At 49.4% G+C, this 27,486-nt stretch overlaps 6 protein-coding genes across 6 annotated transcripts; 4 read left to right on the top strand and 2 right to left on the bottom strand.

Annotated features, from left to right (window-relative positions):
• Positions 1–1,881: 1,881 nt before the first annotated feature.
• Positions 1,882–3,054, top strand: GUITHDRAFT_70940 (hypothetical protein; the record flags this gene model as incomplete). Its single annotated transcript, XM_005832896.1, has 1 exon — positions 1,882–3,054. A coding segment is annotated over one exon (1,173 nt), but the record flags the coding sequence as incomplete, so codon positions are not given.
• On the bottom strand, positions 3,035–3,953 carry BET3 (trafficking protein particle complex subunit 3). The gene is made up of 5 exons (XM_005832895.1): positions 3,774–3,953; positions 3,590–3,725; positions 3,442–3,542; positions 3,270–3,392; positions 3,035–3,215 (listed from the first exon to the last, which is right to left on the bottom strand). Exons 1-5 carry the CDS (start codon positions 3,935–3,937, stop codon positions 3,170–3,172), a joined length of 570 nt encoding a protein of 189 aa, XP_005832952.1. The 5' UTR covers positions 3,938–3,953; the 3' UTR covers positions 3,035–3,169.
• A 1,325-nt stretch (positions 3,954–5,278) lies between these two features.
• On the top strand, positions 5,279–6,800 carry GUITHDRAFT_108009 (hypothetical protein; the record flags this gene model as incomplete). Its single annotated transcript, XM_005832894.1, has 10 exons — positions 5,279–5,549; positions 5,606–5,712; positions 5,769–5,834; positions 5,881–6,006; positions 6,060–6,125; positions 6,175–6,254; positions 6,303–6,378; positions 6,444–6,494; positions 6,547–6,612; positions 6,663–6,800. The coding sequence occupies 10 exons, from the start codon at positions 5,279–5,281 to the stop codon at positions 6,798–6,800; spliced, it is 1,047 nt and encodes a 348-aa protein (XP_005832951.1).
• A 2,870-nt stretch (positions 6,801–9,670) lies between these two features.
• GUITHDRAFT_94428 (hypothetical protein) lies at positions 9,671–20,519 on the top strand. Its single transcript, XM_005832893.1, has 2 exons — positions 9,671–13,024; positions 13,067–20,519. Exons 1-2 carry the CDS (start codon positions 9,812–9,814, stop codon positions 20,336–20,338), a joined length of 10,485 nt encoding a protein of 3,494 aa, XP_005832950.1. The 5' UTR covers positions 9,671–9,811; the 3' UTR covers positions 20,339–20,519.
• On the bottom strand, positions 20,485–22,983 carry GUITHDRAFT_138463 (hypothetical protein; the record flags this gene model as incomplete). The annotated part of the gene is made up of 10 exons (XM_005832892.1): positions 20,485–20,892; positions 21,078–21,160; positions 21,189–21,252; positions 21,280–21,390; positions 21,436–21,498; positions 21,547–21,643; positions 21,691–21,804; positions 21,885–22,289; positions 22,337–22,821; positions 22,864–22,983. The coding sequence occupies 10 exons, from the start codon at positions 22,981–22,983 to the stop codon at positions 20,485–20,487; spliced, it is 1,950 nt and encodes a 649-aa protein (XP_005832949.1).
• Positions 22,984–24,156: 1,173 nt separating this feature from the next.
• Positions 24,157–27,454, top strand: GUITHDRAFT_138462 (hypothetical protein; the record flags this gene model as incomplete). Its single annotated transcript, XM_005832891.1, has 11 exons — positions 24,157–24,365; positions 24,429–24,775; positions 24,825–25,084; positions 25,212–25,328; positions 25,380–25,436; positions 25,580–25,633; positions 25,678–26,682; positions 26,969–27,030; positions 27,075–27,141; positions 27,228–27,374; positions 27,395–27,454. The coding sequence occupies 11 exons, from the start codon at positions 24,157–24,159 to the stop codon at positions 27,452–27,454; spliced, it is 2,385 nt and encodes a 794-aa protein (XP_005832948.1).
• Between the last annotated feature and the right edge of the window lie 32 nt (positions 27,455–27,486).

Here is a 27,486-nt window from a genome sequence, read left to right as displayed (position 1 = left end):
AGCCCGGCATGCTGGCGAGATTTTTGGTGCTGCAAGTTACTACGTTGGCGGCTCTTGCCCCCACCTCACCAGCCTCCTCCTCCTTCCCTCTGTCCCTGACGTCTCTCTCCTCACCAGCCTCTTCTCCTTCCCCCTTCTTCAGAGTTCATGACGCAAGCGGTCGACCAGGAGGAATGGCCTTCTCCCAGAATTCCATCGGAAGCCTGGTGCGGCTTCATGTCCGGGAGCATGTATGTAGCGTGCGGGCCCTTGCAGGCAGAAGACCCGGGGAGGATCCGAAGAAAGGACGAGTCTTTAAGACGAAACCGAAACCCAAGGGCCTCTTCGACGAGATCCGCAAAGATGTTAGGAAGGAGGCGATGCAACAGGAGAAGAAAAAGGCAAGGAAGACAGCCTTCCATCCTTGCTCGCTGACATCTGAGGCTTCTTGCTAGATGATGGATGATGGATTCAGCCAGGCGAAGCTCGAAGCCTATCTGAGGAGGAGAAAACAAGAGCTGAAGGTTCTGACTCGGGGTATGGAGGAGGCACCTTACAGTTGGTTTGCCAGGACTTGGACGCAGATCAGGTTGAGGCTCTTGTGGCAGAAAAGGTGAGGGTAGTAGTATCACTTGCACCTCATTTATTTCTTGCCCTTCCTGTGCTTGCCACTTCATAACCTTCCCTTCCCACTTCCTCCTCCTCTAGTGTCCTTTCTTCCAACTCCTCCTCTGCCTTTCCCCCCACCACCTGCAACTTTGTCTGCTCTACTGAGCTTTTGTCGAGTACAGCAATGACCTTTGTTTCACATTCAATATTTGCAGATCTCCAAGAAGAAATACAGCGATGAAGATGAGTTCGAGCAGGACGATGTTGACAAACCAGAGGCAGGGAGTGAGCGTGCATCGTTGGAAGTGAAGAAGAGTGATGTAAACGTCAGTCTTCTTTGTTCGATGATGAAAGAAAGATAGTGATGTTTCTTTTCTTTCGAATCGTGCAGCCTCGTAAGAAAGAGAAGCCAACAGAGCAGAGAGTGTCGCAAGATGCTGAAAATGAAGTTGATGTGCCCAAGGTGGGGGTACAAGGTAACCACCCACTTGTCGAGGACATGACTTTCTCTGCAGAAGGCGAAGAACAAGCCTGAGACTTCATACAATGGAATTAAAGCAGTGCCTGCGCTTCTTCAGTCTAAGCTGGAGGATGTGAGTTGTTTGATACACTCCTAATATTTTCCGCGATGATTTTGGTTTCTGTTTACAACCCTGCTCTGTGTCATTGTCCATTCCCTGTCAATCATTTTTGTTTCGTTTTCTTGCATCTTTTTCATTGATAACCCTACTGGCTTTCTTTGAAGCATTTTCCAGGAGGAAAGCATGGAGAAGGTCGAAAACTCATTTGAAGCTTGGAAGAAGGCAAGGTAGGATCGAACATAACTTGTCCTTGTGGTACATCGCTGAACTGCGTCAGGCTCAGCGAGGTTGTGAAGGAGGCTCCTAATCCTCCTTCTGCCAACGTTGAGACAACCAACGACGATTTCGTCGTCACGCAGAAAGCTTCTGCTTCAAGAGATCGACCGCAAGATGTGCGTCCTTGTCATGTTTCCATGGCTGTCTTTTCTGCCCGCCAACACTTCCTCCCTCCTCCCTCCTCCCTCCTCCCTCCTCCCTCGGCATCCTTTTGCACCTGTTCCTCCTCCCCGGCACAAAACAATTTGCTCACCTGACATAGCAGGCGAAACCGGCGCCTGCTCGCCAGGAGAAGCCGATCCAAGAGAGACTGGACGAGCTAGACGAGGAAGACATTGAGTTCTTCCGGGCACGTGGGCTACTGGCCAAGGAGGAGAAAGACTCGACGGCGAACGTGCAGCGGATTGTTGTCGACAACTCCAACTCCCGCGCGCAGTTCGAGGAGCTGGGGTTGACCTCAAAGGCTCTTCTTGACAACCTCAACGCTAACGGATTCTTCACTCCAACTCCTGTGCAGAAGTCTTCCTTCCCCAGGATCCTAGAGGGGTCTGACATCATTCTGAGCGCCTACACCGGCAGCGGAAAGACTCTCGCCTTCGTCCTCCCCATCGTCCAGAAGCTCCTCGCACAGCTCGACTCCCTTGACCGCAAGGGCCCCTCCTTCCTCATCGTCGCTCCGAGCAGAGAGCTAGCCATCCAGATTCTCAGGGTTGTGCAGTCAGTGATCGTTGGAACAGAACTGTTCGCCACTCAAGCTATCGGAGGAGCGAACATTCAGCGCCAGATCGAGGCCATCCGTAACAGCCGGCCCCACATCCTTGTAGGCACACCAGGACGCATCGTTGAGCTCGCGTCGAAGATGGGCGCCAAGATAAGACTGCAGGGGGTGAAGTATCTCATCGTGGACGAGGTGGACCAGTGCCTGAAGAAGGCCATGCAGTCTGACCTCAATCTGATCCTCCAAGCTTGCTCCTCTCCTGCCCGTCAGACCATCTTCGCCAGCGCCACGGGCAACGTGAACAACGTCAAGTCGCTAGCGCAGTCGAGCTTCAGGAAGGAGCCTCTCTTGCTGGACCTTGCAGGGCTCCGGCTCCCCCCCCAGCTCAGACATTGTGTAATTGTGACCCCCCGCGTGAAGAAGATCGCGCTGGTGAAGAAGATCTTCAACCTCAACGGTATGACAGGGCTGCTTGTCTTCGTCAACGATCAGAGGAGGGTAGACATCATTTGCGACAAGCTCTTCGAGAACGGCCTGATCGCTGCCCCCCTCAAGGGCGATGAGTCCAAGGAGGACAGAAAGGAGGTGATGCGACGATTGCGCGAGGGGACGCTCGGGGAGGTGCCGCTGGTGGTGGCGACTGAGATCGCAGCGAGAGGGATCGATATCCCCGGCCTCAGCCACGTTGTCAGCCTTGACCTCCCCACCGATGCGAACCACTACGTTCATCGAGCAGGGAGGACGGCGAGAGGAGGGGCTGAGGGGACCTCGATTGTGCTCTGCGAGCCACAGGAGAAGTTTGTGGTGGAGAAATTCTGCAAGGAGCTGGGTCTTGACTTTCAGTATGGACAAGTTTACGAGCAAGAGCTGATCGCAGATGAGATGGAATGAGAATCGAGGGGGTCCCAGACTATGAGTTTCCATAATCTCGATACCACGGATCGAAGTTAGAATAAAACATACACGTCGCATCGCAGAGGGGATGCGCTAAGAAAGAATTAAACATCTAGTCATCATCATCGAATGGATATTTGTCTTCAAGCTTTTCCAACCTGGTGTCGCAAACCGAAGTCAGGAGCACAGCATCAAACGGCACAAATTCTCACAGGCGGACTCTGATCTCCATACAGTCGTCTCCCCACAGCGTACATTTCGTGTACTCGCACTCCACTCGCAGGTTCACCATCTCCAACGCTCCACGAATCACCCCACACAGAATGTTACAGTATCTGCGAAGAGCATGACACAACCACAGACAGCGCTTGTCAAGCCAAGTACTTGAGCTCCTTCAGGTCATCCGGGATTTCCACAAAGTCCACCAGAGGGTTGTCATCGAGGAGGAGGCTGAACTCCGTATCCTCCTGGTTCCAGTTGGAGATCTGACAGACAGACATCAAGAGAACGCTAGCAGCCTGACAGGTCTCACGTTGCCAGTGACCCCAAGGAACATCTTGAACCCAACCTTGGCTAGGACCTCAGCCGTCTCACGGAAGTCAGAACACTGCCCGACATTGCTCTTAGCCAGCAACTCATCGATCAACCTTTGCCCGATCCCAAAGCCCCTGAGCACAAGACATCAAATCGAAAATAAGTTATACAATCTTGTTTACATCTTGTCTAACTGGATGTTCACTTCATTCGGGTCCTCGTAGTCCTTCAACAGTTGTTGTACCATACTGCCGTACGTCAGGGTAAATAGCTCTGCATTGATCTTGTCCATCTTCTGGAAAGCTTGCTCCCCGTTTCGTATATGATTCTTGTTCGCAGCTGCCATTGCAGCAGGCTGGTCTGTGCAAAATGTTCATATTCATGCCAAATGATCAGGGTGTATGTATGTGAGGCGTTCGTGTGTGCTTTTCGAGCTGTTTTCATTCTGATCCATGGAACTTTGTCATTTCGTTACATCATGCTTCTGTAACTCACTACCGTTCGCACTTCTTATCCGATCTTAGTTCACACGACAGTGCAATGCCGGGAGGAAAGGTGACAAACGTGTGAGACAAGGCTTTATGAAGGGATAAATGACACAGAAGACAAAGCCAGGACAGAAAAATTCAATCAACTATGCATGGTTGTCAAACAACACGGCTACATGCGTCGGAGGAAGCGAAAGTATCTCATACAGGGAAGGAAAAGAGCAGTATAGCTTTTGCATCAGAACAACAATTCATATAGGAAAGTCACAGATGATAATCCACAAAAGAAAAGTCTGATTGCCTGACGACGTGAAGTGTGCAGGTACATAATCGAGAAGAAGGGGTGTGATATGGGTCTCAGGCAGTCGAGAATGATGAAACATACATGAATGTGTGCGATGGTGTGAGTGGGATCTGGGGTGGATACAAAACGCAAGCATCAGACAACTTGCATGCATGAAGAGAAGATGGCGCTGGCTGCGCAACAGCTTTCCGGTGTTCCATCGACTTTATAACTGTTTTTAAAGTATAATAAATATATTCACATGTTTAGCTCTATATCTTTGGTTGGTCCGCCTCAGCTTTCACAGTAGCACATTTAGACCAGCATTTAGACCTTCATACAAGTTATCCCCTGTACCAGATTTACAAAAACTTTTTAAATATTTCTTTTCTGGACATAAAAGTGATCTTGTACCACGATTCACAAATTATAACATATTCTAAAGTTATTATTTATTGATTTGTATCTACATGTACATATTGTTGATCTTATTTTGTACTAGTGATTTATCTACCATAGCGGTACTGTGACCCTTCCTACCACCGGTATGACAAGCTTCCCTAGACCATGCCGCATGCCCACGAGAGCACATCGATAGGATAGGAAGAGCATTTGAGGACGATGAAGAAACTTCATTGAGGATGTGGGAAGGTGTGAGGTGGTTGGTTGTGATCTCCTGGACCTGCACGGCCTTACAGTGAGATGCCAAGGAGGACGGTGTGTCGGAGACATTTGAATTTGAATTTTCGCATCCCAGTTTGTTGGCAGTGAGAGATCTGATGCGCTGATCGAGGTTTGCACCAATTAATCCGAGAAATGTAGTGCATGAAACAGATTCTTGTTGTACACGTGCCTGTTGTACACGTGCTTGTTGTACACGTGTGAACGTTAGTTTTTCATTCAGGTTAGCGGACACATGTCACCATCCAGTCAAGGTAAGAAAAGGAAACGATCCCCATCGCCTTCTCCGCCAAAGTCGAAATCCCCGAGCAAGAAGCCTGGAAAGATAACAAAGTTCTTGTCCTTGCTCACTCCTCAGAAGAAACCAAAGTCCGCTGAAAAGAAAGAGAAGAAGAGACTTTCGTTCGGCGCGCCGATCTTGCACGAGTTCGATGCCTTCTCACCGCCGAGACGACGTAGACCCGTAGCTGCCAATGCAGATCTGGACGCTAAACACATGGATGAAGGTATGGACGCTCTTGATAAGCATGTCTGCGATAATTGTTACACTCCTACTTGTCAGAATCTTTAAGGGTAGAACTCTCTTGCCGCAAAGAAGAAGACAAGTCACTCTCCCATGTCGACGTGCATAATGCAACCAAGAAGTCGATGCAAAAGATGGTCAACGAGGTACAATCAAGTGGAACCATCTGTTCTGCCATGCTTGGAATGACTTTGTGTCACAGTTGTGGAACAAGGATCAAATTCGTAAATTGGAAGAATGGGGAGTATCCTGCAAGGGGGATGCTAAAGTATGCTTGTAACGCACAAGTCGAAACCTCACATGATGCTCTTCAGCTTTCGCGCTCAGAAATGGCACACAAGATCAAAATCTTGCACAGTCTCGAGAGGAAGGGAAGTGTGCTGATGTCGGGGAAGCACACGCGACTGCCCAGTCAGATGTCCACGGAAGAGATCCGGGAGGTTGAGTTTCCGGCATGTTCACAATCTAGTTCCAATGATACTGTGTTATACAGGAGCTGCAGAGCAGAAGGATTGGGATCAAAGGCAGTCGATACGAACTGGAAAGACGTTTAGAAGAGGTGACAAGCGATCTTATGCTTTGCTGTCCTCAAAAGCAGAAATGCCCAGGCATGGCTCAAGGAGGGAGAAAGGTTTGATCAAGACGGTGAAGATGGTTATGCCTTCGGACGATGGGCAGTCTCTGCAAGGTGAAATTAGCGAATATCTATTGCTGTTGATGATCTGTTTGATTGAAGGGAGGTCATCGAGACCATGAGTGACATCGCCATTTTCAAAGAACTTGCAGTGCCAGCACGCAAGAAGTGGGTTGAGGTTCGAAACAGCAGATTTGATTTATTTCGTTCGAACCAGGCTGGTTGAATAATTGTTTGAAACAGGGAAAACTTATAGCGCCTCGAAGTGCTCGAATACAGTTACTTGAAGAGATTGTGAGTACCTCTGCTCTGCCACTTTCCAAGAAATTTGACTACTTTGCCATAGTACGCTGCAGAACTACAGGAAAGGAAAATAGTTGCTTTTGATCTTGCCCTCAACGAAATGCTTGAAGTGATTCATTGTCATGCTTCGCTGTTACATCGTGCCTAACCTGAATTAAGGTGTACAAGCTGGAAACCGCTGGGCCAAAGCCAAAGCGATTTCAAAGATTGGTGGACTACTTCACAGCAAATCCATTCATTTTCATTGACAACTTGGAAGAAGAAAAGCCTTCAGTGACGTCTCAGCGTCGGCGATGAGCAGTATGCTACTGGACTCTAAGTTCTGCATGAGTCCTGCAACACCCACGAGCAGTAAAACTCAATGTTTACTCCAATTGAGTCACCCGTGACGTACTACTCCCCCGAGTCCGACCTGCCTCAGCCTAGCAGTGCCGGGCTGTCGCCACGTGTGATTATTCGAGTCCCGCAAGCCGCTCCGACCGCAGCGCGTGCGGCCACGGTGGGCCTGATGATCACGCAGGCTGAGCCAGGGTGACAATCGGTCATCCACCGTCTGAGAGTCGGCTTGAAGTTCGGTTAAACCTTGCACTCAGAACGACTGAGTTGCTAAAGCAGGGGCCTGCCGGAGCGAGGCCGGGCCTCGCCGTCCGATCGGGCACCGACTCTTGACTGTCCGGGAGCGTCCCGGCGGTACGGCGGGGCCGGTTCAGTGGGGGGCCCCGGGATGAGGGGATGAAGGGATGAGGGGATGAGGGGATGAGGGGATGAGGGGATGAGGGCCCGCGCTCTCTGACTACGGTCGTTGAGGTAGGGCCAACAGTTGGCAAGGAACTAGGCTTCAAGTGATCGACTATAAGATCTTTGAGCTTCAGGGTAGGTACTATGCCTTATTTCATTAGTGCTAAGAAAGGAGTTTTTGAGATGTAAGAGGATCAGGGGGACGTCAGTGATAGGCTCCGCAGTCTGGGGCAGGGGGTGGGGTGCAAGTGGGTTGAGTGAAGAATCGCGCTAACCGCCTCCTGCCGCTATGGCACACAGGAGCGCGTCCAATGCGCGGCTAGAGCAAGCTTACGAGCGCTTCACACAGTACGAGGAGGAAAATGTGAAGGAAATCAACCTCAAGGTGCTTGAAGTGAATCATGTGGAGAAGAATATGCTGAGGGATTTGAATAGGCTCGAGATCTGAAGAACGTGCCCAAGCCGGGAGAATGGAATGTGGTCATCCATGTTCCAAAGGAGAATGAAGGAGAGCATCTTAGCAAGAAAACTTCACAGGTGCTGTTCGAATTCCTTATGTTTGTGTTGTGATTCGAGGATTGTAGCAATTCAAGCAATGGGTCGGAACGAAGAATAATTCAACTGGAGGTGCTTAAAATTGAGTTCCAGGCAATCATCTTGACTTTTGTGTTTCAGCTCAACAAAATGTTGTGCGAGCGCCACACTCAAAAATTGTCACCTCGAAAAAAGAATCCAAGCACTCATACAGATCAACGAGTGAAGCAAATAACGAAAAAAGTTCTCACTTTACATTCCGAAATCCTTCCATCCAGGGCGTTGCAAGTTCCTCTCATGACTCGCTACATCTCACAGACGCAAAAATAGTGTCAAAGACTTCAACTAATATTTCAGAGATTATGCTGGCTATCCAAAGAAACCTTCTATCCTTGGAGGCATCCAGAAGAAAACCAGCATACGAAGAAGCAATTAGTAACCCATCGTTTTTCCCTCTAGAATACTTTGATGACATGACTTATGAAACGATGGATCCATCCATGTTCAAAAGTATTCAACCTGACAATCCGAAACCAGCATTATCCCTCTGGCACTTTGGTGATGGGACGTGTGAGTGGCGAGAGGTGCTGACTTTGTGTTGGATCGAATCGGAAAAGATGTTTCTTGTCAAGTGGCTCAACAATGAAAAGACCAAAAAAGTAAGCAGGTTGAATCTATGTTTCAAAGATGAAGATCTTCAACGGCATGTACGGCGAAGGCAGCAGGCTCTTGACAGTCGCACCAGAATTGAAGCCATGCTGCGATACGAGCGACTGATAGACTCTATGGAAATTGAACATCAACTCCAACTGATGCCAGAGCAGTTTCATGCTATTGTACAGAGAATAGGCTTAGATATATCAACAGATCGGCTGAAGAGAAACTTCGACCTCGTCGAGGAGGTGCTGTTCCACTTTTGCAGGACCATGAACAAGTTGGTGCTCAACCACATAGAACCCAGCAAGAACGCCAATGAAATTCTAGACCCAGTGGAAATGCATGGTCAAGAGGACTTGCCTGCAACGATTCTTCGAATTCCAGGCCAGGGAGTCATATGTACAGTACCGTTATCGACAAAACTCTCAGAAGATCTTGAGGTTGTCTATGAAAAGGAACATGAGCAATCAAATTTCCGACGTGTTGTGCAAAAGGTAGAGGCTGGTCTGCCTTGGGCTGCATCTCACTTGTTATTATCTTTGTTTGCATTTCAAAGTCAAATCACCAAGGCTGAGAATGTTCGGTTTCTATCATTCAGCAATGAACCCATGAAAATAGATGCATTCTTGAAACGACAAAAGGACACTTGGAGTCATGCGATTGAGGAAGTCACTTCGTCCATGATGGAGTCCATGATAGACTCGCTGTTACAAGCGTACAGCACTGAGGAAGCAACAATTGGGCAATCTCTCTCTGCTGAGCAAAAAGTGAAATATACAAGAATCGTGCAACTTGGAAATCAAATGCTGAAAGACGCGATCAGAAACTCGGTGTATGAAGACATTCAGACTTATGTGAGAATTCTTGAAAGCTTTATTCGACCGATGAAGGACGAGAACTTGACATCTGAAGGCAATCATCAAACATTCTTTGGGGAACCGGAAACTCTCCCTTCAGATCTGTCATTCGGAATTCGTTCACAGCGCTCTCCGCTCTTCTGCATTTCTGTGAATTATTCAAACGGATCCTTAACGATCGATCCTCCGCTTGAGGAAATTCAGAGAATAGCTGTTTCTGTGGTGCAAGAGCTGGTGGAAGCTACAAAGACGATACCATCCTTTGGGGTAGAAGTCATCGGTGCGAAATCCTCCAAGACTGCTTTGGAACCATGCGTGGGCATTGACTTTGAGAATTTCATCAAAGAATCGATAGATCGGGTGAAGCGGTGTATCACAGATAATTGCTTTGCTCCGCAAGCTTTACTCAATGAGTTCAATGTTTATGATCATCTTATTGTCACCGACGTGGATGAACATGTGGTCAAGTGGAAGGAATCTGGACATCCTTTGAGTGAAACCAAAGCTGAGATTCATAGATTCATGCAAGCCTGTCATGAAGTTCAGCGACGGATACCAAACCTGATGATTTTGAGGATGTATGAAGTCTCTAACTCCAAGACTATATTGGAGCTAGAGGCAAAGGCTGAAAAGCTTAAGATGTCAATGCTTAATGATGTGGCATATGAAGCACACGAACAGAACACATCCATGGTCGATGCATTTGAGAAGATCCTATCCAAACTCCAGGAGACTCCCGAGAATCCTGAGCAGCTGGCGAAATTGCAGGAGTATGTGATAACGTGTGAAGCAGAGATGCATGAACTCACCGTTGAGATCTCAAGAGCAAGAGAAAAGCTCGATGTGTTAGAATTATTTGCATACGATGTCGACTCTGAAGATCTTGCTCTGTATTGGAATGCCTTCAAGCAGCCAAAGGTTCTAAATCAGACCAGAAAAGATGCCGTGCCACGACATGAAGACGAAAGCTTTAAATTCAAGACCAAGCTGGAAAACACTAAGGTTGAATTCCAGAAGGATCTTTTGTCAATTGAGGCGGACATTAATCGATTTTTCTCTTACAATGACTTGGAACAAGCTGAAGAGTATGCTGGTCAAGTTATGTTGTTGAATCAAAGGTTGATTGAAGCTAAAGAGACAGCTGAACTGATAAATTCTCGTGAGAAATTGTTTGAATATTCACAGACAAGTTACCTCGAAATAGACAACCTGTCATCTACGTTCAAACCATATGCAGAATTGTGGTCCATCTCAGCAGACTTCCAAAAAGGATTTCCGAATTGGATGTATGGCTCATTCAACCAACTTGATGCTGAGAGCATTGAAATGAATGTCAATTCTTGGTGGAAATTTTCTGTCAAGGCAGAGAAAATATTCGAAGGCAAGCCTGAACCCCAGTCCGTTGCTGCCCTTCTCAGAGAAAAACTAGAGAACTTCCGACCATATCTTCCTCTAATTGCTGCACTCCGCAACCCGGGAATGAGAGAAAGGCATTGGACTAAATTGAGCCAAGAAGTTGGGAAGGAGATTGTTCCAGACGTATCTCTGACTTTGAAGTTTTTGCTTGAAATGGAAATAGACAAACACGAGCAATTTGTGGTAACTTTGTCAGAACAGGCTGCCAAAGAGTATGGATTTGAGAGAGCATTGGACAAGATGAAAACTGAATGGAAAGATTTAGAATTTGAATTCTCTCCCTACAAAGACACTGGCACTTACGTTCTGAAAGGAATTGAAGAAACAGTCATGCTTTTGGATGATCAAATCGTCAAAGTTCAATCCATGCGTGGATCCCCTTATGCTAAGCCACTTGAAGCTGTTGTGATTGAATGGAGCAATCGTTTGGTATACATGCAAGACGTTTTAGAAGAATGGATTAAGTTTCAAAAGACATGGTTGTATCTGGAACCGATTTTCGCCTCGCCAGACATCATGAGACAGATGCCAACGGAGGGTCGTCGATTTCAAAAGGTGGACCAGCTCTGGCGGCAGACCATGCAAGCTGGTGCGGAAGCGCCTGCAGTCTTGCAAGTAATGAATATTGACAATCTAAAGAATCATTTCATAGACGCAAACAAGACGTTAGATATTGTCCAAAAAGGATTGAATGATTACCTTGAAACGAAGAGAAGTGCGTTTCCCAGGTTTTACTTTCTCAGCAATGATGAACTTTTGGATATCTTGTCAGAAACCAAAGATCCACGAAGAGTCGTACCGCATCTTCCAAAGATTTTCGAAGCAATATGTGGTGTTGAAATGAAAGGCAAGACAGAGGTCGAACAAGCTGAAGGAGGAGCAATGCTGGATATTATCTCAATCATTTCTGGCGAAGGTGAAGTGGTTCAACTTACTTCTGAATGTCCCGTACAGCCAGATGCGGAAAGAAATAGGGGCAACGTTGAAAGATGGCTGCTGGAGTTAGAGTCTTCAATGAGGAAGTCCTTGAAGAACATAGGAAGAAGTGCTATTGCTGAATACGCCAATGCAGTACGTACATCATTTGTTCAGGAAATGACTGGTATGATTGTGCTAGCCGTTGACTGTCTATATTGGACAAAGGACATTGAATCTGCGATGATTTCACAAGGCAAGAACGGTGTGAAGGAAGTTGAAACCAAGATGATTCAGGAACTTACAGAGATTGTTGAGCTCGTTCGGGGTGACATGTCCAAGCAAGCCCGGCTTATTGTTGGTGCCATGGTGGTTCTCGACGTGCACAACAAAGATGTAACCAGCACTCTGGTGACGAATGGTGTTTCTTCTATCCATGAATTTGACTGGAATTCCCAACTGAGATATTACGAGGAGCCATTAGAAGGAGAAGATGTGATCCTGACGAAGATGATGAACGCGACCCTCCCTTACAGTTACGAATACCTCGGGAACTCCATGCGCTTGGTCGTCACGCCTCTAACCGATCGATGCTACCGCACGTTGATGGGAGCTCTTCATCTCAGCCTTGGCGGAGCTCCGGAGGGCCCAGCGGGTACTGGGAAGACAGAAACTGTCAAAGATCTGTCCAAGGCTGTTGCAAAGCAGTGCGTTGTTTTCAATTGTTCGGACGGTCTAGATTACCTGGCAATGGCCAAGTTTTTCAAAGGCTTGGCCAGTTGTGGCGCATGGGCTTGTTTCGACGAATTCAATCGAATCGATCTAGAAGTGCTTTCAGTGATTGCTCAACAGATTTTGACTTTGAGTGACGGCTTGCGAAGGGGATTGAGCCGCATCGTGTTTGAGGGAAGCGATATTCCCCTGGTGAAAGGATTTTCTTCATTCATCACAATGAACCCAGGATATGCCGGGAGAAGTGAACTTCCAGATAATTTGAAAGCTTTGTTTCGTCCTTGTGCAATGATGGTTCCTGATTATGCCATGATATCAGAAATTTGCTTGTACTCTTATGGATTCACAGATGCAAGAGATCTCGCAAGAAAGTTGGTGAAGTCTCTCCAGATCTCAAGCGAACAGCTATCCTCGCAGGTGCATTACGATTTTGGTATGCGAGCAGTGAAGTCGATTCTTACTGCTGCTGGGCAACTGAAGCGTCAATTTTTGGACGAGAAGGAAGATATTATTGTGTTGCGAGCCATCAATGATGTAAACCTGCCAAAGTTTACAGATGCAGATTTACCATTATTCCGTGGCATTACATCTGATTTATTCCTTGGTATTGTAACCCCGACACCTGACTATGACATGTTGAAGGCAGGATTGGTTCAAGCATGCTCAGAACTGGTTGACAGACTTCCCAATCCTCTCACTGTCAGCTCATCTAAGACCCATTTCTTGAATGTGCAGCCTACGGAGACTTTGCTCGCAAAATGCATTCAGTTGTACGAGACCATAACAGTTCGACATAGTTTGATGGTTGTTGGTCTTGCTATGTCGATGAAAACGACTGTCTTCAAGGTTCTTGAGTATGGGATGAACAACGTCAAGGATAAGAAACACTACGAGGACGTTACCATGTTCAGTCTGAACCCCAAAGCAATCACGATTGATCAGATATACGGAAACTTCGATCCAGTCACTCGAGAATGGGTGGAGGGTATTGGAGCTTCACTAGTCAGAAAATGTGCACAGATGGACTTTGATCCTGAGCTGAGAGTAAAGCGCAAATGGATTTTGTTCGATGGACCTGTCGATGCCATTTGGATTGAAAACATGAATACAGTGATGGATGACAATAAGAAATTGTGTCTCAACAGTGGTGAGATCATCAAGCTTACTCCAACTATGACTATGATGTTTGAGCCCGAAGACTTGGCGGTAGCCTCTCCTGCAACGGTCAGTCGAAACGGAATGGTATTGATGGAGCCACACATGCTGGATTGGCAGTCTATACTCGAATCTTGGCTTGAGTCCCTGCCAACACATCTCGATGCCTTCAAGCCTAATATAAAACAGTTGTTCAACTATTTCATTCCTCCTTTACTTGTGACGCTGAAAAAAGAATGCAAGCAACCTGTTTCCACCAAGAATTCTGAATTAGTATTGAGTTTGATCAAATTGCTGAAATCTCATCTGTCAGAACTTTTTGAAGAAGACAATTTCAAAAAATTGGCAGAAATTGCTAAGAAAATTGATGGCGGATTCCTCCTTTCTCTGATTTGGTCACTAGGTTGTGTAACTGATGAGATAGGAAGGGCAAAGTTCGATCAGAGTCTGAGAGCCTTGATTTCCGCACCAGATACTGTCAAGTTGTCTTGTCCACCGCCAGACAAAGGTCAAGTCTATGATTGTGCTTGGGATGCTGCAACCTGCAAATGGAAAGGCTGGTTAGATACCATTCCCCACTTTGCCATTACAGCTGACAAGAAGTTTCAAGACATTCTTGTCCCTACGATAGATACCTTGCGGTATGGATATATCATTCAAACCCAATTAAGACATGATTATCCAGTCCTGTTATGTGGTGACACGGGTACTGGAAAGTCTGTGATGGTAAAAGATATCCTGATGCGAGGAATGGGTGAAACATTTTTATCCCACTTCATGAATTTTTCGGCAAACTCAAAAGCAAATCAAACTCAAGACATTATCGATGGCAAAGTTGATAAACGGAGGAAAGGCGTCTATGGTCCACCACTTGGGAAGAAATTGATTATTTTCGTGGATGATTTGAATATGCCTGCAAAGGAAAAGTATGGAGCTCAGCCGCCCATTGAGATCTTGCGCCAGCATATGCATTGGGGAGGATGGTGGGATAGAAAGGAAATCGAATGGAAACAGCTCGTTGACATCGTTTACATCGCTGCGATGGGTCTTCCTGGGGGCAGCAGGACAGACATAACATGTCGCTACACACGATGGTATAACATCATCATAGTGACCCCCTTCGACGATGAGGGAATGACGAGAATTTTCACTACGATTTTGAGCTGGTGGTGCCAGAATGTGTGCACGTCAGTATCGTCATCAATCACCACTCACATTGTTTCTGCTACCCTTCAAGTGTTCAAGAACATATCGGAAGGGCTTTTACCCACCCCTTCCAAGTCGCATTACACTTTTAACTTGAGGGACCTGTCAAAGGTCATCCAAGGAATCATGACAGTGAACAGTGAAAGCATCAAGGGAGCCGACGATTTGTATCGTGCGTGGATCCACGAGAGTAGAAGAATATTCCAGGATCGCCTGATTGATTCTGCAGACAAGGAGTGGTTTGACAAGATGCAAAGCACCGTCGTTCAAGAGAACTTCAAGACCCAGATCGCTTCCATAGTTGGACAGGGCGCTGATGGAAATGGTCTTCTCTTGTACTCTGACTTCATGTTAGATGGAAAGAGAAGCCAGCTGGATTATGAGCAGAGGAAATACACACAAGTCGTGGACATCACCCTTGCAACTGCTGTCGTGGAAGAGTTCCTCGAAGATTACAATCTGATGTCAAACAAGCCTATGAACTTGGTTCTTTTTGGATACGTTATTGAGCATATTTGCCGTCTGTGTCGAATCTTCAGGCAACCTGGGGGCCATGCCCTCCTTGTTGGAGTTGGAGGGAGCGGGAGGCAGTCGCTTACTCGCCTTGCAGCATCTATCGGAGAGTTCTGGCTGTTCAACATTGAAATATCGAAGAATTACGATAAGGCAGCTTGGCTTGAGGATCTTAAGGTTCTTTTCAAGAAGGCAGGTTGCGAGAACCATCGAGCAGTCTTTTTATTCACAGACACTCAGATAGTTGTTGAGTCCATGCTTGAAGACATCAACAATATTCTCAACACAGGCTCAGTGCCTAACCTCTTTCCAGCAGATGAGATGATGCAGGTTCTTGACGCGGTGGCTCCACGAGCAAAGGCTGCAGGCCGTGGCCTCACTATGACAGACTCCATCGAGTTCTTCATCGAGGAGTGCAAGCAGAACATGCACATCGTTATCTGTATGAGCCCCATAGGATCGGGTCTCCGTGACAGGCTCAGGCAGTTCCCGTCGCTTGTGAACTGCTGTACTATCGATTGGTACTTTCCTTGGCCAGAAGATGGCCTGATCGCTGTTGCTCAAAAGTCTTTAGAAGGAATAGGGCTTGAGAATGATATTCTACGACCTGTCATTGATCAATGCATGCAATTTCAAGTTCAGGCGCAATCTTTGAGCAAGAGGTACCTGGCAGAAGTGAACCGATACAATTACGTGACTCCTACAAGTTATTTGGAGTTGATATCGACATTCAAAAGCCTGTTGAACGTGAAAAAAGAAGAGGTAGGTTACCAAAAGGGCAGGTACGAGATTGGATTGAATAAGTTGCTTGCATGCGCCGAGAATGTTTCGCAAATGGAGGAAGAACTTACAGCTTTGCAACCCATCCTGGCAAGCAAGACGAAGGAAGTAGAAGATCTGATAGTCGTGTTGGACAAGGAATCGGCTGAGGCTGCTGTCACCAAGGAAAAGTGTGCTGCAGACGAAGCAGTTGCGAAGACAGAAGCAGAAAAGACTAATGAGATGAAAGCATCTTGCGAAAACGATTTAGCTGAAGCTCTTCCAGCCCTGGATGCTGCCCTCCAGGCTTTGAAATCTCTCACCAAGAACGACATCACAGAGATGAAGTCTATGAAAAATCCGCCAAAGGGAGTGAAATTAGTCATGGAGGGGGTATGCATCATGCTCCAAATCAAACCTGACAAGGTTATGTCCGAAGATGGGAAAACCAAAATCGACGATTATTGGAAGCCGTCTCAAAAACTGCTGGGAGAGCCGAATTTCATGCAGCAGCTGATCGAGTATGACAAAGACAACATCCCCCCAGCTGTGATCGCAAAGATCAAGACCTACATCGCTTTACCAGACTTCATGCCCAACGTCATCGAGAAGCAAAGCAAGGCTGCTACCGGGCTTTGCAAGTGGGTCAGAGCGATGGAGGTATACGACAAGGTTGCGAAGGTAGTGGAACCCAAACGTATCGCCTTGAAGGAAGCTCAAGATGCCCTCGCCATCATGATGGCAGACCTGCATGAGAAACAAGATGCTCTCCGACAGGTGCTCGACAAGATTGCAAAGCTCGAGGCGGATTTTAAGGCTGCGAATGAAGAGAAAGTAAGCTTAGCAAACCAGGTGGACTTGTGTGAGAAGAAACTGGTGCGAGCCGGTAAATTGATTTCTGGTTTGGGCAGCGAGCGAATTAGATGGAGCGAGAATGTTCAAACCTTGAATGAGGCTTTCCAGAACGTTACCGGCGACGTGCTCATCAGCTCCTCGATCGTTGCATACCTCGGTGTTTTCAGCGCAGAGTATCGCACGACCTACATTGAAGAATCAGTTCACTCCGTGAAGGAGAAAGGAATTCCCTCTTCCAGCAATATCGCGCTTGAAAAGATCCTCGGCAACCCTGTTCAGATCCGTGACTGGAACATCGCCGGGTTGCCGAGGGACGCCCTCTCGACCGACAACGCCATCATCATGTCCAAGTCCCGTAGGTGGCCGCTGATGATCGACCCGCAAGGACAAGCCAACCGATGGATCAGGAACATGGAGAAGGAGGCGCAGATCGGGGTTGTGAAGCTCAGCACCCCTAACTTTGTAAGGACCATCGAGACCTGCGTAGAGTACGGCAGACCAGTCCTCCTGGAGAACGTCGGCGAGTCGCTAGACACAATCCTAGAGCCCTTGTTGTCCAAGTCCATTTACAAATCTGGCGGATCGTTTGTCATCAACATTGGTGACAGCACGGTTGAATACAACGATCAATTCAAACTGTACATCACCACCAAACTACCGAGCCCTCATTATGCTCCAGAAGTTTCGACCAAGGTGGTTCTGATCAACTTTACCATAACGCCTGTTGGGCTGCAAGATCAGCTGCTCGGCATTACTGTAGAGGTTGAGAGGAGTGAGTTTGAAGCGAAGAGGCAGATGCTTGTCGTGCAAAATGCGAGCTACAAGAAGCAATTAGCTGAGATTGAAGACAAGATCTTGAAGATGCTTTCAGAGGCTGGAGGAGATATCCTTGAAGATGAAGAGCTCATCAATACGCTCTCTGCGTCAAAAGTCACCTCCAATGAAATCGGCATTGCGCTGGAAGCAGCTGAAAAGACAGAGGCTGAGATCAATCACACGCGAATGAAATACGCTCCCTACCCTGAGAGAGGATCGCAGTTATTCTTCTGCATTGCGGATCTCAGGAACATCGAGCCCATGTACCAGTATTCGCTCGATTGGTTCATCAACCTGTTTGTCAACGCGATGAACGACCCAAGCCCCAATGCCGAGGTGGAAGAGAGAGTGAACATCTTGATCGAGCGCTTCACTCACTCACTGTACAGAAACGTTTGCAGGTCCTTGTTTGAGAAGGACAAGATCTTGTACTCCTTTCTTGTCTGCACTCGCCTGATGCTCTTCACCAACAAGATACATGTCGAGGAGCTCAGGTTTCTCCTCAGCGGGATCGGTGGGATAGTCACTGAGAAGCAGCTAGAGAAACCAGCAGACTGGATTCCTGACCGAGCATGGACGGAGCTGCTGCAGTTGTCTTTTCTTGGTCCATTCAAAAACATTTCGCACGAGGTCTCTTCTCATTTGGAGCAATGGAAGACCATCTACGACTCCAACGAGCCCTTCGCCCTGCCGATGCCCGGCTCCGCTGAGTCGCTGAGTCAATTCCAGAAGCTCTGCATCATGCGCTGCCTACGACCTGACAAGGTGGTTCCGATGATTACCAACCTCATCATCAGTGAGATGGGTCAGAGATACGTGGACCCCCCTCAGTTCGATCTCAAAGCTTGTTACGAGGACTCGAACCCTGTCTCTCCTCTCATCTTCCTCTTGTCGCCAGGAGCTGATCCCAACGCCTCCCTCATCGCCTTCGCCGACTCCTTCGGGGTCAAGCTGGAAAGCTTGTCTCTCGGTCAAGGACAGGGTCCGATCGCGCAGCGGATGATAGACGACGCGATCGATGCTGGTACCTGGATCGTCCTTCAGAATTGCCACCTGGCGCCCAGCTGGATGCCCTCGTTGGAGGCCAAGGTGGAGAGCTTCACGGCAGACCGAGCTCACCCTCAGTTCCGCCTGTGGCTGACCAGCTACCCGAGCGACAAGTTTCCTGTCTCCATCCTGCAGAACGGCGTCAAGATGACGTTGCAGCCTCCGAGAGGGCTGAGGGCCAACATGCTCAACACCTACGTCAACCTCGAAGACTCCTTCTTCGACTCGTGCAGCAAACCACGTGAACTGCGTAAGATGCACTTCGGCCTTGCCTTCTTCCATGCCCTCCTGCAGGAAAGAAGGAAGTTCGGGCCCCTGGGCTTCAACATCCCCTACGAGTTCACCGAGAGCGACTTGAAGATCTGCCAGACCCAGCTCAAGATGTTCCTCGACGAGTTTGAAAACGTGCCCTGGGAGGCCCTGCGGTACACCGCCGGGGAGACCAACTATGGAGGGAGAGTCACGGACGCGTTCGACAGGCGGACAACGTCGAAGATCCTGTTTGACATCTACAACCCCAACATCCTTGACGAGAAGTACTCCTTCTCCGAGTCTGGGAAATACTTGGTCCCGCAAGGCAACCTGTCAGTTGAAGAGCAGCTGGGGTACATCCGCAACTTCCCCCTGCTGGAGGAGCCGGAAGTCTTCGGGCTACACGAGAACGCCAACATCACGTACGCCAAGAACGAGACGTACCTGCTGTTCGAGTCTATGCTCCTCCTGATGCCCAAGGGCGAGTCGTCCGGGGCAGAGGGAGGTCAGAGCTCCGACTCCTTCCTCGAGCAGATGGCACAGAGGATGGAAGAGTCGCTCCCGACCCAGTCAGACCTGTTCAGGTTTGGGCTGCCGTTCCGAGTGGACGAGGTGGCCGAGGTGTACCCCACGGACTACAAGGAGAGCATGAACACTGTGCTGACGCAGGAGTGCTTGAGGTTCAATCGAGTGATCGTAGTGATACGACACTCCCTGCAGCAGCTCATCAAGGCCGTCAAGGGCCTGATCGTCATGTCCGGGGACCTAGAGGCTGTTGCCAACTCGTTCATGGTGGGGCAGGTACCGAGTCTGTGGTTGAACGTGTCATACCCCTCCCTCAAACCTCTGGCAAGCTACTTCGAAGACTTCATGCACCGCCTGCAGTTTCTGCAGAAGTGGATCGACGAGGGTCCGCCGCCCGTCTACTGGCTCTCGGGCTTCTACTTCACGCAGTCGTTCCTCACCGGGACCCTGCAGAACTTCGCAAGGAAGCATCAGCTTGCTATCGACACGCTGCGATGGGACTTCAAGACCATCCTCGTGCGACCCAACGAGAGGGCTGAGGACGGTTGCTACATCGATGGCCTCTTCATTGATGGGGCAGCATGGGACTACGAAGAGAACATCCTGACAGAGCAGTCTCCCAAAGTCTTGTTCGAGCCCATGCCCGTGGTTCAACTGATTCCCATCCTCGTGACGGACTTCAAGCTCAAGGACGGCGACTACCCCATCCCCCTCTACAAGACAAGCGCGAGGAGAGGAACGCTGTCCACCACAGGTCACAGCACCAACTTCGTGATGGAGATGGTGCTGCCCTCCAAGATGACTGAGGCCCACTGGGTCAAACGAGGAGCTGCGCTCTTGACCCAGCTCGATGACTGATGCTGTCAGGTTTCCTGTGTAGAGACATGCTCAAGCTAAGTTGTCTATATTGAACATACCGAAGTAAAATATTCTTTGTTGCACCATATCCCAGCTAAGTATTCTGTGTTGAAACATATACAAGTAAAGTTGTCTATCTGTCGCCTTCACACGTTGGCGAATGATGACATGGATGAAAACCCTCGGAGTTGCGATTTCATCTCTTCACTAGAGCGCCATGCTGTCGGGCTCGGTTTCAGGCTCTGCCTCCTGAGTCTCTCCCGCAACTTGGCCATATCGGGATCTTCATCCCTAGACTTGCTGTTTGACCGTGTGCGACTGAGACTGTAGTCGATGCTGGGAAGAATGCTGAGAAGCTCAGTCGAGATGGTCTTGGGCTTCGATGAGTGCCTCCTCCTCGTCTTAACGGCATGGCCGGAGGCTTGCCCACCTTCCGCTCCTTCTCCCGCTGCTCCCGCTGATGGAGATACGTGCGAGCTGCTGATCTCAGTCCTGAAGGTGATGGGCTGACGATCCCTGGCCTTGAGGAGGCTGAGAATCTCGTCCAACGAGCCCTGCAAGGAGATGAGAAGCGTGATGAACCTTCCAGAGTCGCCAGGAGAGGATGGGAGGGAGGGAAGAAGGGAGGGGAAGCAGGAGTAGGAGGGAACGAGAGTGCAAAAATGGGAGGAAACGCTGGGATGAGAAAGGCCATGAAGCAGAGGGAAGAAGAGACATGTTGAAGGGTAGAGGAAGATACCTGCAGCGCCTCCATCTTGGAGTCTACCGTCGCCTTCCACTCCAGAAGCTCCTGCTGTCTATCCATGATCTGCTGCAATCGCCCTGGGTCTTCCCGAGTCGTCTCGCCCACCTGTTCCCCCGCAGCCTTTTCTTTTCCTTCTTGCTGCCTCCGACGCGCTTCTTCCACTTCTTGCCTGCGACTTCAGTGAGTCGCTACTCACGGGTGACTCCTGGGCGCACAAGTGGATGTTGTAGAGGTAGGCGGTCTTGAACAAGGCTCGCCTCAGCTTGTTCAGCAGGATGGGATCTTTCTTCTGCTTTCCTCGATTCGTCTGCGAGAGAACTTTACACGCTCATGTTGTTTGTTGGTCTGCTACCCGGTAGATCTGCTGTAAAAACTTCACGCTTGCAATGACAGCTGCTTTCTTGAATGTTTGCAGCTGTCAAGTCATCATGTCAACTTCAACATCTCAACATTGCATGTCTACCTCAGAGTATTTCAGCAGTTCAGTCTCGTTCTGCGTGAGAGAAAGCTTGGTCGTCATGATGGCTGTGGTGATTGAAACCAGTAGAATCCCCAGCAACCTGAGCCCCGTCATCCTCATGAGCGATCAAGACGACTAGCCGCTCACATTACGACGATGCAAATCAATCTGCCAAAGTGAGAGGAGGGATACATATCTACCGCAAATGTCAAACGTCTCACACTCTCCTGCGCATCCTTCACCGCCATATCCCGTCGTTGTCTGTAAATTTCATTCAGATGAATCTCCTCATCAACATCATCCTCACCATTGTCACGATCACCATCCACATCTGATCAAACCTGATTGTCAGAACCACGTTGTAGTGAGGATGGGATAACGCAACCTGGTTCCAGAAGTATACCGAGTGAAGGTAGTTGGAAGGGCTTTCGGCTATACGGATGCAGTAGGCAGCAACGAACAAGAGGCAGAGGAACCAAGTCGAGATGCATTTCACAGGGTGGCATCGTAGGAAGGTCTTGAACATGAGAACATGTGAGATGTAAGGCTTCTGCTCGAACATCTTGACGAGATCGTAGCTGTTGCCCAGCACAAAGATGCTCTCCTCGAAATAAAATCTGTAGAACAGATGGAGCAGCAACTTGGCAATATGCCACAGTCTCAAGAACATGAAGATAACGATGAGAGATTCGAATTGGTAGATGCTTGTCCTATTCATCTGCTCGACAGTGATAGTCTTGAAGAACCTGATTGCAGTATCAAATCTTCAATTGCACGCGAGAATCCTCCTCACCAAGGGAATGGATGTACAAGACAACAAAGGACGATTTCTCTGATATCAAAGAGGATCATCTCGTTCCAGTAGAACGCTTTGAACTCTTTGATCTGCTCAAAGAACTCCACAGACATGGTCTGTCGTGTCAACACAAACGATTTCATCGCCTTAAGCATCTTGTAGTGCTTGTAGTTGCCGTAGATGATCGTCGAGGCTAGTACAGCGGTAGAAAGCGAGATCAAACACTGTAAAATTACAATCCTTCTCGGCTTGTCTCTGCAGCCTGTTGATGGATCATCGAGCGGGTTGAGCATGCCTTGAGCCATCTCCTGGCTGGTCGGGATGTAGCCGTAGCGACAAGTCTCTGAGATGACGATGGACAGGAGAAGTCCAACCATAGCGATGAAAGCGTTGAAGAAGAGGATCATCAAACGGCCATTGTTCAACTTCTTAATCGACTTCACTTCGTCCTCTGTCTCTCTCAGCGTCGAGAAAAGTTGCAGCTGGGATGATTGTCAGGAGAAGAAGGCGACATGTCTCATCACCTTCAACTTCATGCGCTTCTTGACCTCTACGTTATCCACCTCCTCATCTTTCATCAGTTTCACCGACCTCGAGCGCATGAGCAGAGCATTATTGATGCCTTGCCGCACCGACTCCGTCATGGCTCTCTGTGTGCCTCCTTGCAAAGGATGAGACGACTGGACCCACAGGGATCAACAAGCTCCTCCTACCAGACCTCCGTCATTTGCACCTGAGGACAAAAATGTTCAGCCTTGCTGTGAGAGAAACCAAACCGCGTTATATCGTTGCTATCCAGCAGCCTTAACCTAGCTCAACTTCATCAATTCTGTCTTACTTCTTTTTCGTTTTGATGAGGTTGTATAGATAATGTACAGATAAGAAATGGATGAGAAGGAAATGAGTAACAAGCTTCGAAGTCTGAGATCATAAGACACGGTTAGGTTGGCAAGAAGCAGCAAAGAGCATCAGGAGAGGCAACGCCAACTTCGAGGATGTAAATATGAGCAAAAGAAGGATGTAGCTTCGATGTTGGAAGAAGGGAAAGGGAAAGCATGGCTGGCTCACAGTGCGAAGGGGACAGGCAGGGGTAGTCGAGTGCGGGCGAGGGGCCTAAACGTAACGATGTAAGAGGAGCGATCTGGGATTACACGGAAGACGCAGAACAAAGGAGCATAGACGAGATGAAGGTGTGGGGTAGGAGGAACAGGACGAGGACGAGGACCAAGAAACGAGGAGGAAGTGGCAAGACGGGCATATGGTATTTTAATATTATTATATAACTATTAAGTATTTTTACTATGATATAAAACTATCCGAATGCTTTAAAACTATGTAATGTCGCGTCGGAACAATATGTACCCTAGTACTGTTGACCGTGCTAAAATGTTTTTGAAAAAGCTCAACTTTTCTTTTTTTTTCCGAGAACACGGGATCACTCCGGTAAGGCAATGAGGGGACGAGGGCACCCAGTGGTTATGAGGGAGATGAAAACCAATGTTGACTTGGAATTTTGATGTCGGTTGAATTCAATGGTAGCTAGTTAGGAGGAGGAGGAGGAGCAGGAGGTCCCCGTTCGGAGGGCGGCAAGAGCAGATGCGGCTGCAGGGGCGAGGCGAGACTAGGAGGAGCAGGAAGCCTGTCCGGTGCCCGGCCAGTGGCCGAACTGTCGAGACGGTAGCCGCGAATGCTGGATAGCTCAGGTAGACTAGTAGGAAGTTGAGCGTGCATGAGCTGGAAAAGTTTTGGTTGAACCTTTGCCGAAGAAGGGGAGGTGTAGGCTAGCTAGGAGATCAGTGAAGAGTTCACTAACTTTTATGGTCAGGCAATCACATGAGGGAAGCCAACAGAGCGCGAGTCTGAGTCGTGCCAAGGAGGAGGGGCCAACTTCACAAATCCTCGTTGTGCCAGAGGCTATCTGGCCAAGTCACCTCAATCTAGACATGCGGCTGCAATCTAAAATTCGTTGTCATGTCGTCTTTGTGGTGTTAGCCTCAATCGATCTCTGTCTGTCCCAGAACATCACGTGAGTGCTCCTGCTCCTGCTGCTCTTCCGCCTCCTTCAGCCGTGACTTGCTTGTGCTTTCAGATTTTCGACTCTCCGCTGGCGACAGGAGTCTGTCACACCTCCACGCGTGCGGGTTCAGTTGTTTACAGGGTGGGTCTGGCAGTCTTTCTCGAGCCCGGAGCTCGGATGCGAAGGGAACTGCAAGGTCGTGTCCAACGTGCTGCAGTGCCAGCAGTGTACAGGGACTTACAACTCCAGGATGGTTCCGAGCATCGGAGATGTGGTGTCCTTATATGACCCCAAAGGCTTCCTCTCCGGCACGGTCCAGTTGGACTTGGGGCAGTCCAGGATTCTGACAGGAGACAGAAGTCTGTGCAGGAGCATCACGAGCAGCAGGTTCGGGCAATGCATCGAAGGAGTCGTTCAAGGTGACAATGGCTGGCCGTGAAGTTATTGTGTCCTGATCTGAACCCATAGATGTAAATGTGCTCAACAACACGATGGTCGTACTGTCGGAGTACATACAAGAATACCTTTCCCTCAGCAACTACTCCATTCAGTTCAAGGGTTGCTGCAGACTCTCAACGCTTGTCAACAACGCGGGCTCGTACTGGCAAGAGCGGGCGATGATCCAGCTGGCAAACAAGCTCCCCAACGAGAGCCCCATGATTGCCCGAGTCATGCAGGTCGAGGCCTACGCTGGACAGACTATGTCATTCAAGATTCAAGCATTTCAGGTGCTTTGACCCCTCTTCTTCTTCTTCTTCTTCTGCCGCTGCCGCTGCCGCTTTCATTTACGCTCCACTATCACCGCCAGCGCTTTCAAACCTTCCTTCCTGTTATCCATTTGTGACATCTAGACAGCCTGAAGGAAACAAGTTGAGCTGGAGGATAGGGACGCAGCAAGAGTTCGATCCCTTGGGGACCAGCAAGCTGCCCGGACCTCCTGCTTCTCTTGCAGTGGATGCTACGACAGGGGAGGTAGAATGATGCCAGTGCGCATGAAGACAACTACATCATTTCACACTGCAGGTCCAATGGTATTCAACCACAACAGTCGGCCTGTTTGTGGTCTATGTTGTTGTTGAGGTTTGTGCCACAGCATTGCTAGCTTACCTCTCAACCCAGGCCCCTTGTTGATCGTCCTCGTGAAGCAATCTATCTATCTCTACTCCCCATCTCTCTCACTCCTTCTACTCTGCTTGGTTTCCCTCTGATCTTTCGAGTCGCAGGCTAAAATCGACACCTATAGCGCCGGATCGACTTTCGTCTCCTTTATCATCCGGGTCAACTCCCTCGTCTCCTCCTGCTGGGCTAACCCGCCTGGCAGGTCAACCCCGCAAACTCGGCCACGAGGCCAGCAGTGTCCATCCTGGGAGGTTCCTTGCAGTCTTTCGTCTGCGGGAGGAGCAACTTGATGCAAATCTTCCCATCCTCATCTTCCACGTCAGCAGAAAATCTCCGAGTAGACCAGCTCCTCGCCGGCCCGTCCCTCCACAACGACACTCTTTGGACAGCAGGAGCCCGCCCTCTCTTCCTCTCCTTTTCAGGATCTGCAAACTACACCTGGTTGCCTCCCTGCGAGCTGCTGGCGGCCAACGTCCGCTACCTCTACTCGGGCCCGAGCATGCTCGACGTCTTTCAAGCTTGTTTTACAGCGCGGGATCAGGTCAAGTTCGTGACATCTCCTCCCTCTTGTTCCTTCATCCGCGTGCTCCGATGCACCCGGCCGGCCCTCACAATGCTCGGAACTGCAGGAACCTACCAAGAGGTGACAGTCAGGGTCGGAAGGAAGCAGCAGTTTGCCTTCAACGCGAGCGACGACACCCAGACGCTGTCGGTCTCGTTCGTCCCCTCCTCCACCACCTCCTTGATCTTCGGCTTCGACTGGAACCCCAACGTCTGCTCTCAAATCCCCGCGACATCCGCGTGGAATTTCTCCTCCGGCCAGTCGCTAACGGTCTGCAACCCGGTCACCTCCCTCCTCAACTTCTCCGCCAACTTCTCGCATGCTGGCCTGGACCAGGTCTTCTGCTTCCAGTCTCGCAACGACCAGCACCTGTGCAGCGAGGAGGACAGGAGGTCCATGCCGATTTGCATCCGCCTCATCGTCCCTGCCCCGTCGATCTCCTGGTCCTCCCTGACTCCTCAGGAGGGAGCTGAGATCTTCACCTACCTGGGCTGCCAGCTGGATGTTCCCCTTGCTGCCGTCGACCTGACTGACTACTTTGACATCTCCATCGAGCCGGACGGCCTCCAGTACACGCTCCCAACCGGAGCTTCGCTATCGGATCCGGTGTGCCAACCGAGCACCTCCTCTTCACCGGATTTTCAGGTGTCTTACACACTCGTTTCACGGCCATCCCTCATCTTGTCTCATCCTCGTGATGTTTCAGGTCCCTGGTATCTTCCTGTGCACGCGCGTTGAGCGGAGGATCCTCTGGAGACCATCGAACGACCAGCAGGGCTTGTCACAACGAGTCTGTTTCCAGGCAAGCAGTTGTCCTCGTCCTTCTTCCTGCCCTTCCCTTCCCTGCCCTGCCTCAACGCTCCTCCCCCCCTGGCCCTCTCTCACTCCTCAGCCCACCACCAGCACTTTCTCTTCCTAACATTCTCTGCAGGCTGCTTCTCTCACGTCGTCCCGCTTGTCTCGCTGCCTGATCCTCACTGTGAGCAAGTGCAGGTGAGGCAGGCCTGGTTCCGTGCTCGTGGCTGAGCAAGGTCCAGGTACTGCGCGCGAAAGGGCGAGTCGCTCCTCCAGATCTCTCAGGAGTTTGCAACCGACTGGCTCCAGGTGGGCAAGGAGGAACGAGGAAGGAGGAGGGGGAGAAGGAGGAGGAGGTGGAGGAGGAGGAGGACTCCCTGACCTCGACTTTGCAGCTCTTCGCTGCGAACCCGCAGCTCTTGAACCCTGATCAGGTGGAGGAGGCAGAGCTCATCAATCTCGGGCCCCTCTATCCTGCCAGGAGGTACGACACGCTCACCAGCATCGCTGACAGGTTGCGAATCCCTTGTGCAGTAATGCGGGTACTCATGCTCGTGCTCAGGTTTCAGTCCAATATCGCCAGCCTTGTCAGAAGCAACCCGGACATAACAGACATCAGTGAGACGTTTGAAAAATGCTTGCACAATCAGCATG

Source organism: Guillardia theta (genome assembly GCF_000315625.1).
Source record: "Guillardia theta CCMP2712 unplaced genomic scaffold GUITHscaffold_32, whole genome shotgun sequence".
NCBI lineage: Eukaryota > Cryptophyceae > Pyrenomonadales > Geminigeraceae > Guillardia > Guillardia theta.
Note: the sequence above shows the minus strand (reverse complement) of the source record. Positions and strands in the feature narration are given on the sequence as shown.

Coding starts and splice junctions, on each gene's coding strand:
- GUITHDRAFT_94428 (XM_005832893.1), top strand. CDS start 9,812: ATGCAAGCCTGTCATGAAGTTCAGCGACGGATACCAAACCTGATGATT. Junction 13,025..13,066: donor TTCAAGCATGCTCAGAACTG/GTTGACAGACTT, acceptor AGCTCATCTAAG/ACCCATTTCTTGAATGTGCA.
- BET3 (XM_005832895.1), bottom strand. CDS start 3,937: ATGGCAGCTGCGAACAAGAATCATATACGAAACGGGGAGCAAGCTTTC. Junction 3,726..3,773: donor AACATCCAGTTAGACAAGAT/GTAAACAAGATT, acceptor TCTTGTGCTCAG/GGGCTTTGGGATCGGGCAAA. Junction 3,543..3,589: donor TCCTTGGGGTCACTGGCAAC/GTGAGACCTGTC, acceptor TCTGTCTGTCAG/ATCTCCAACTGGAACCAGGA.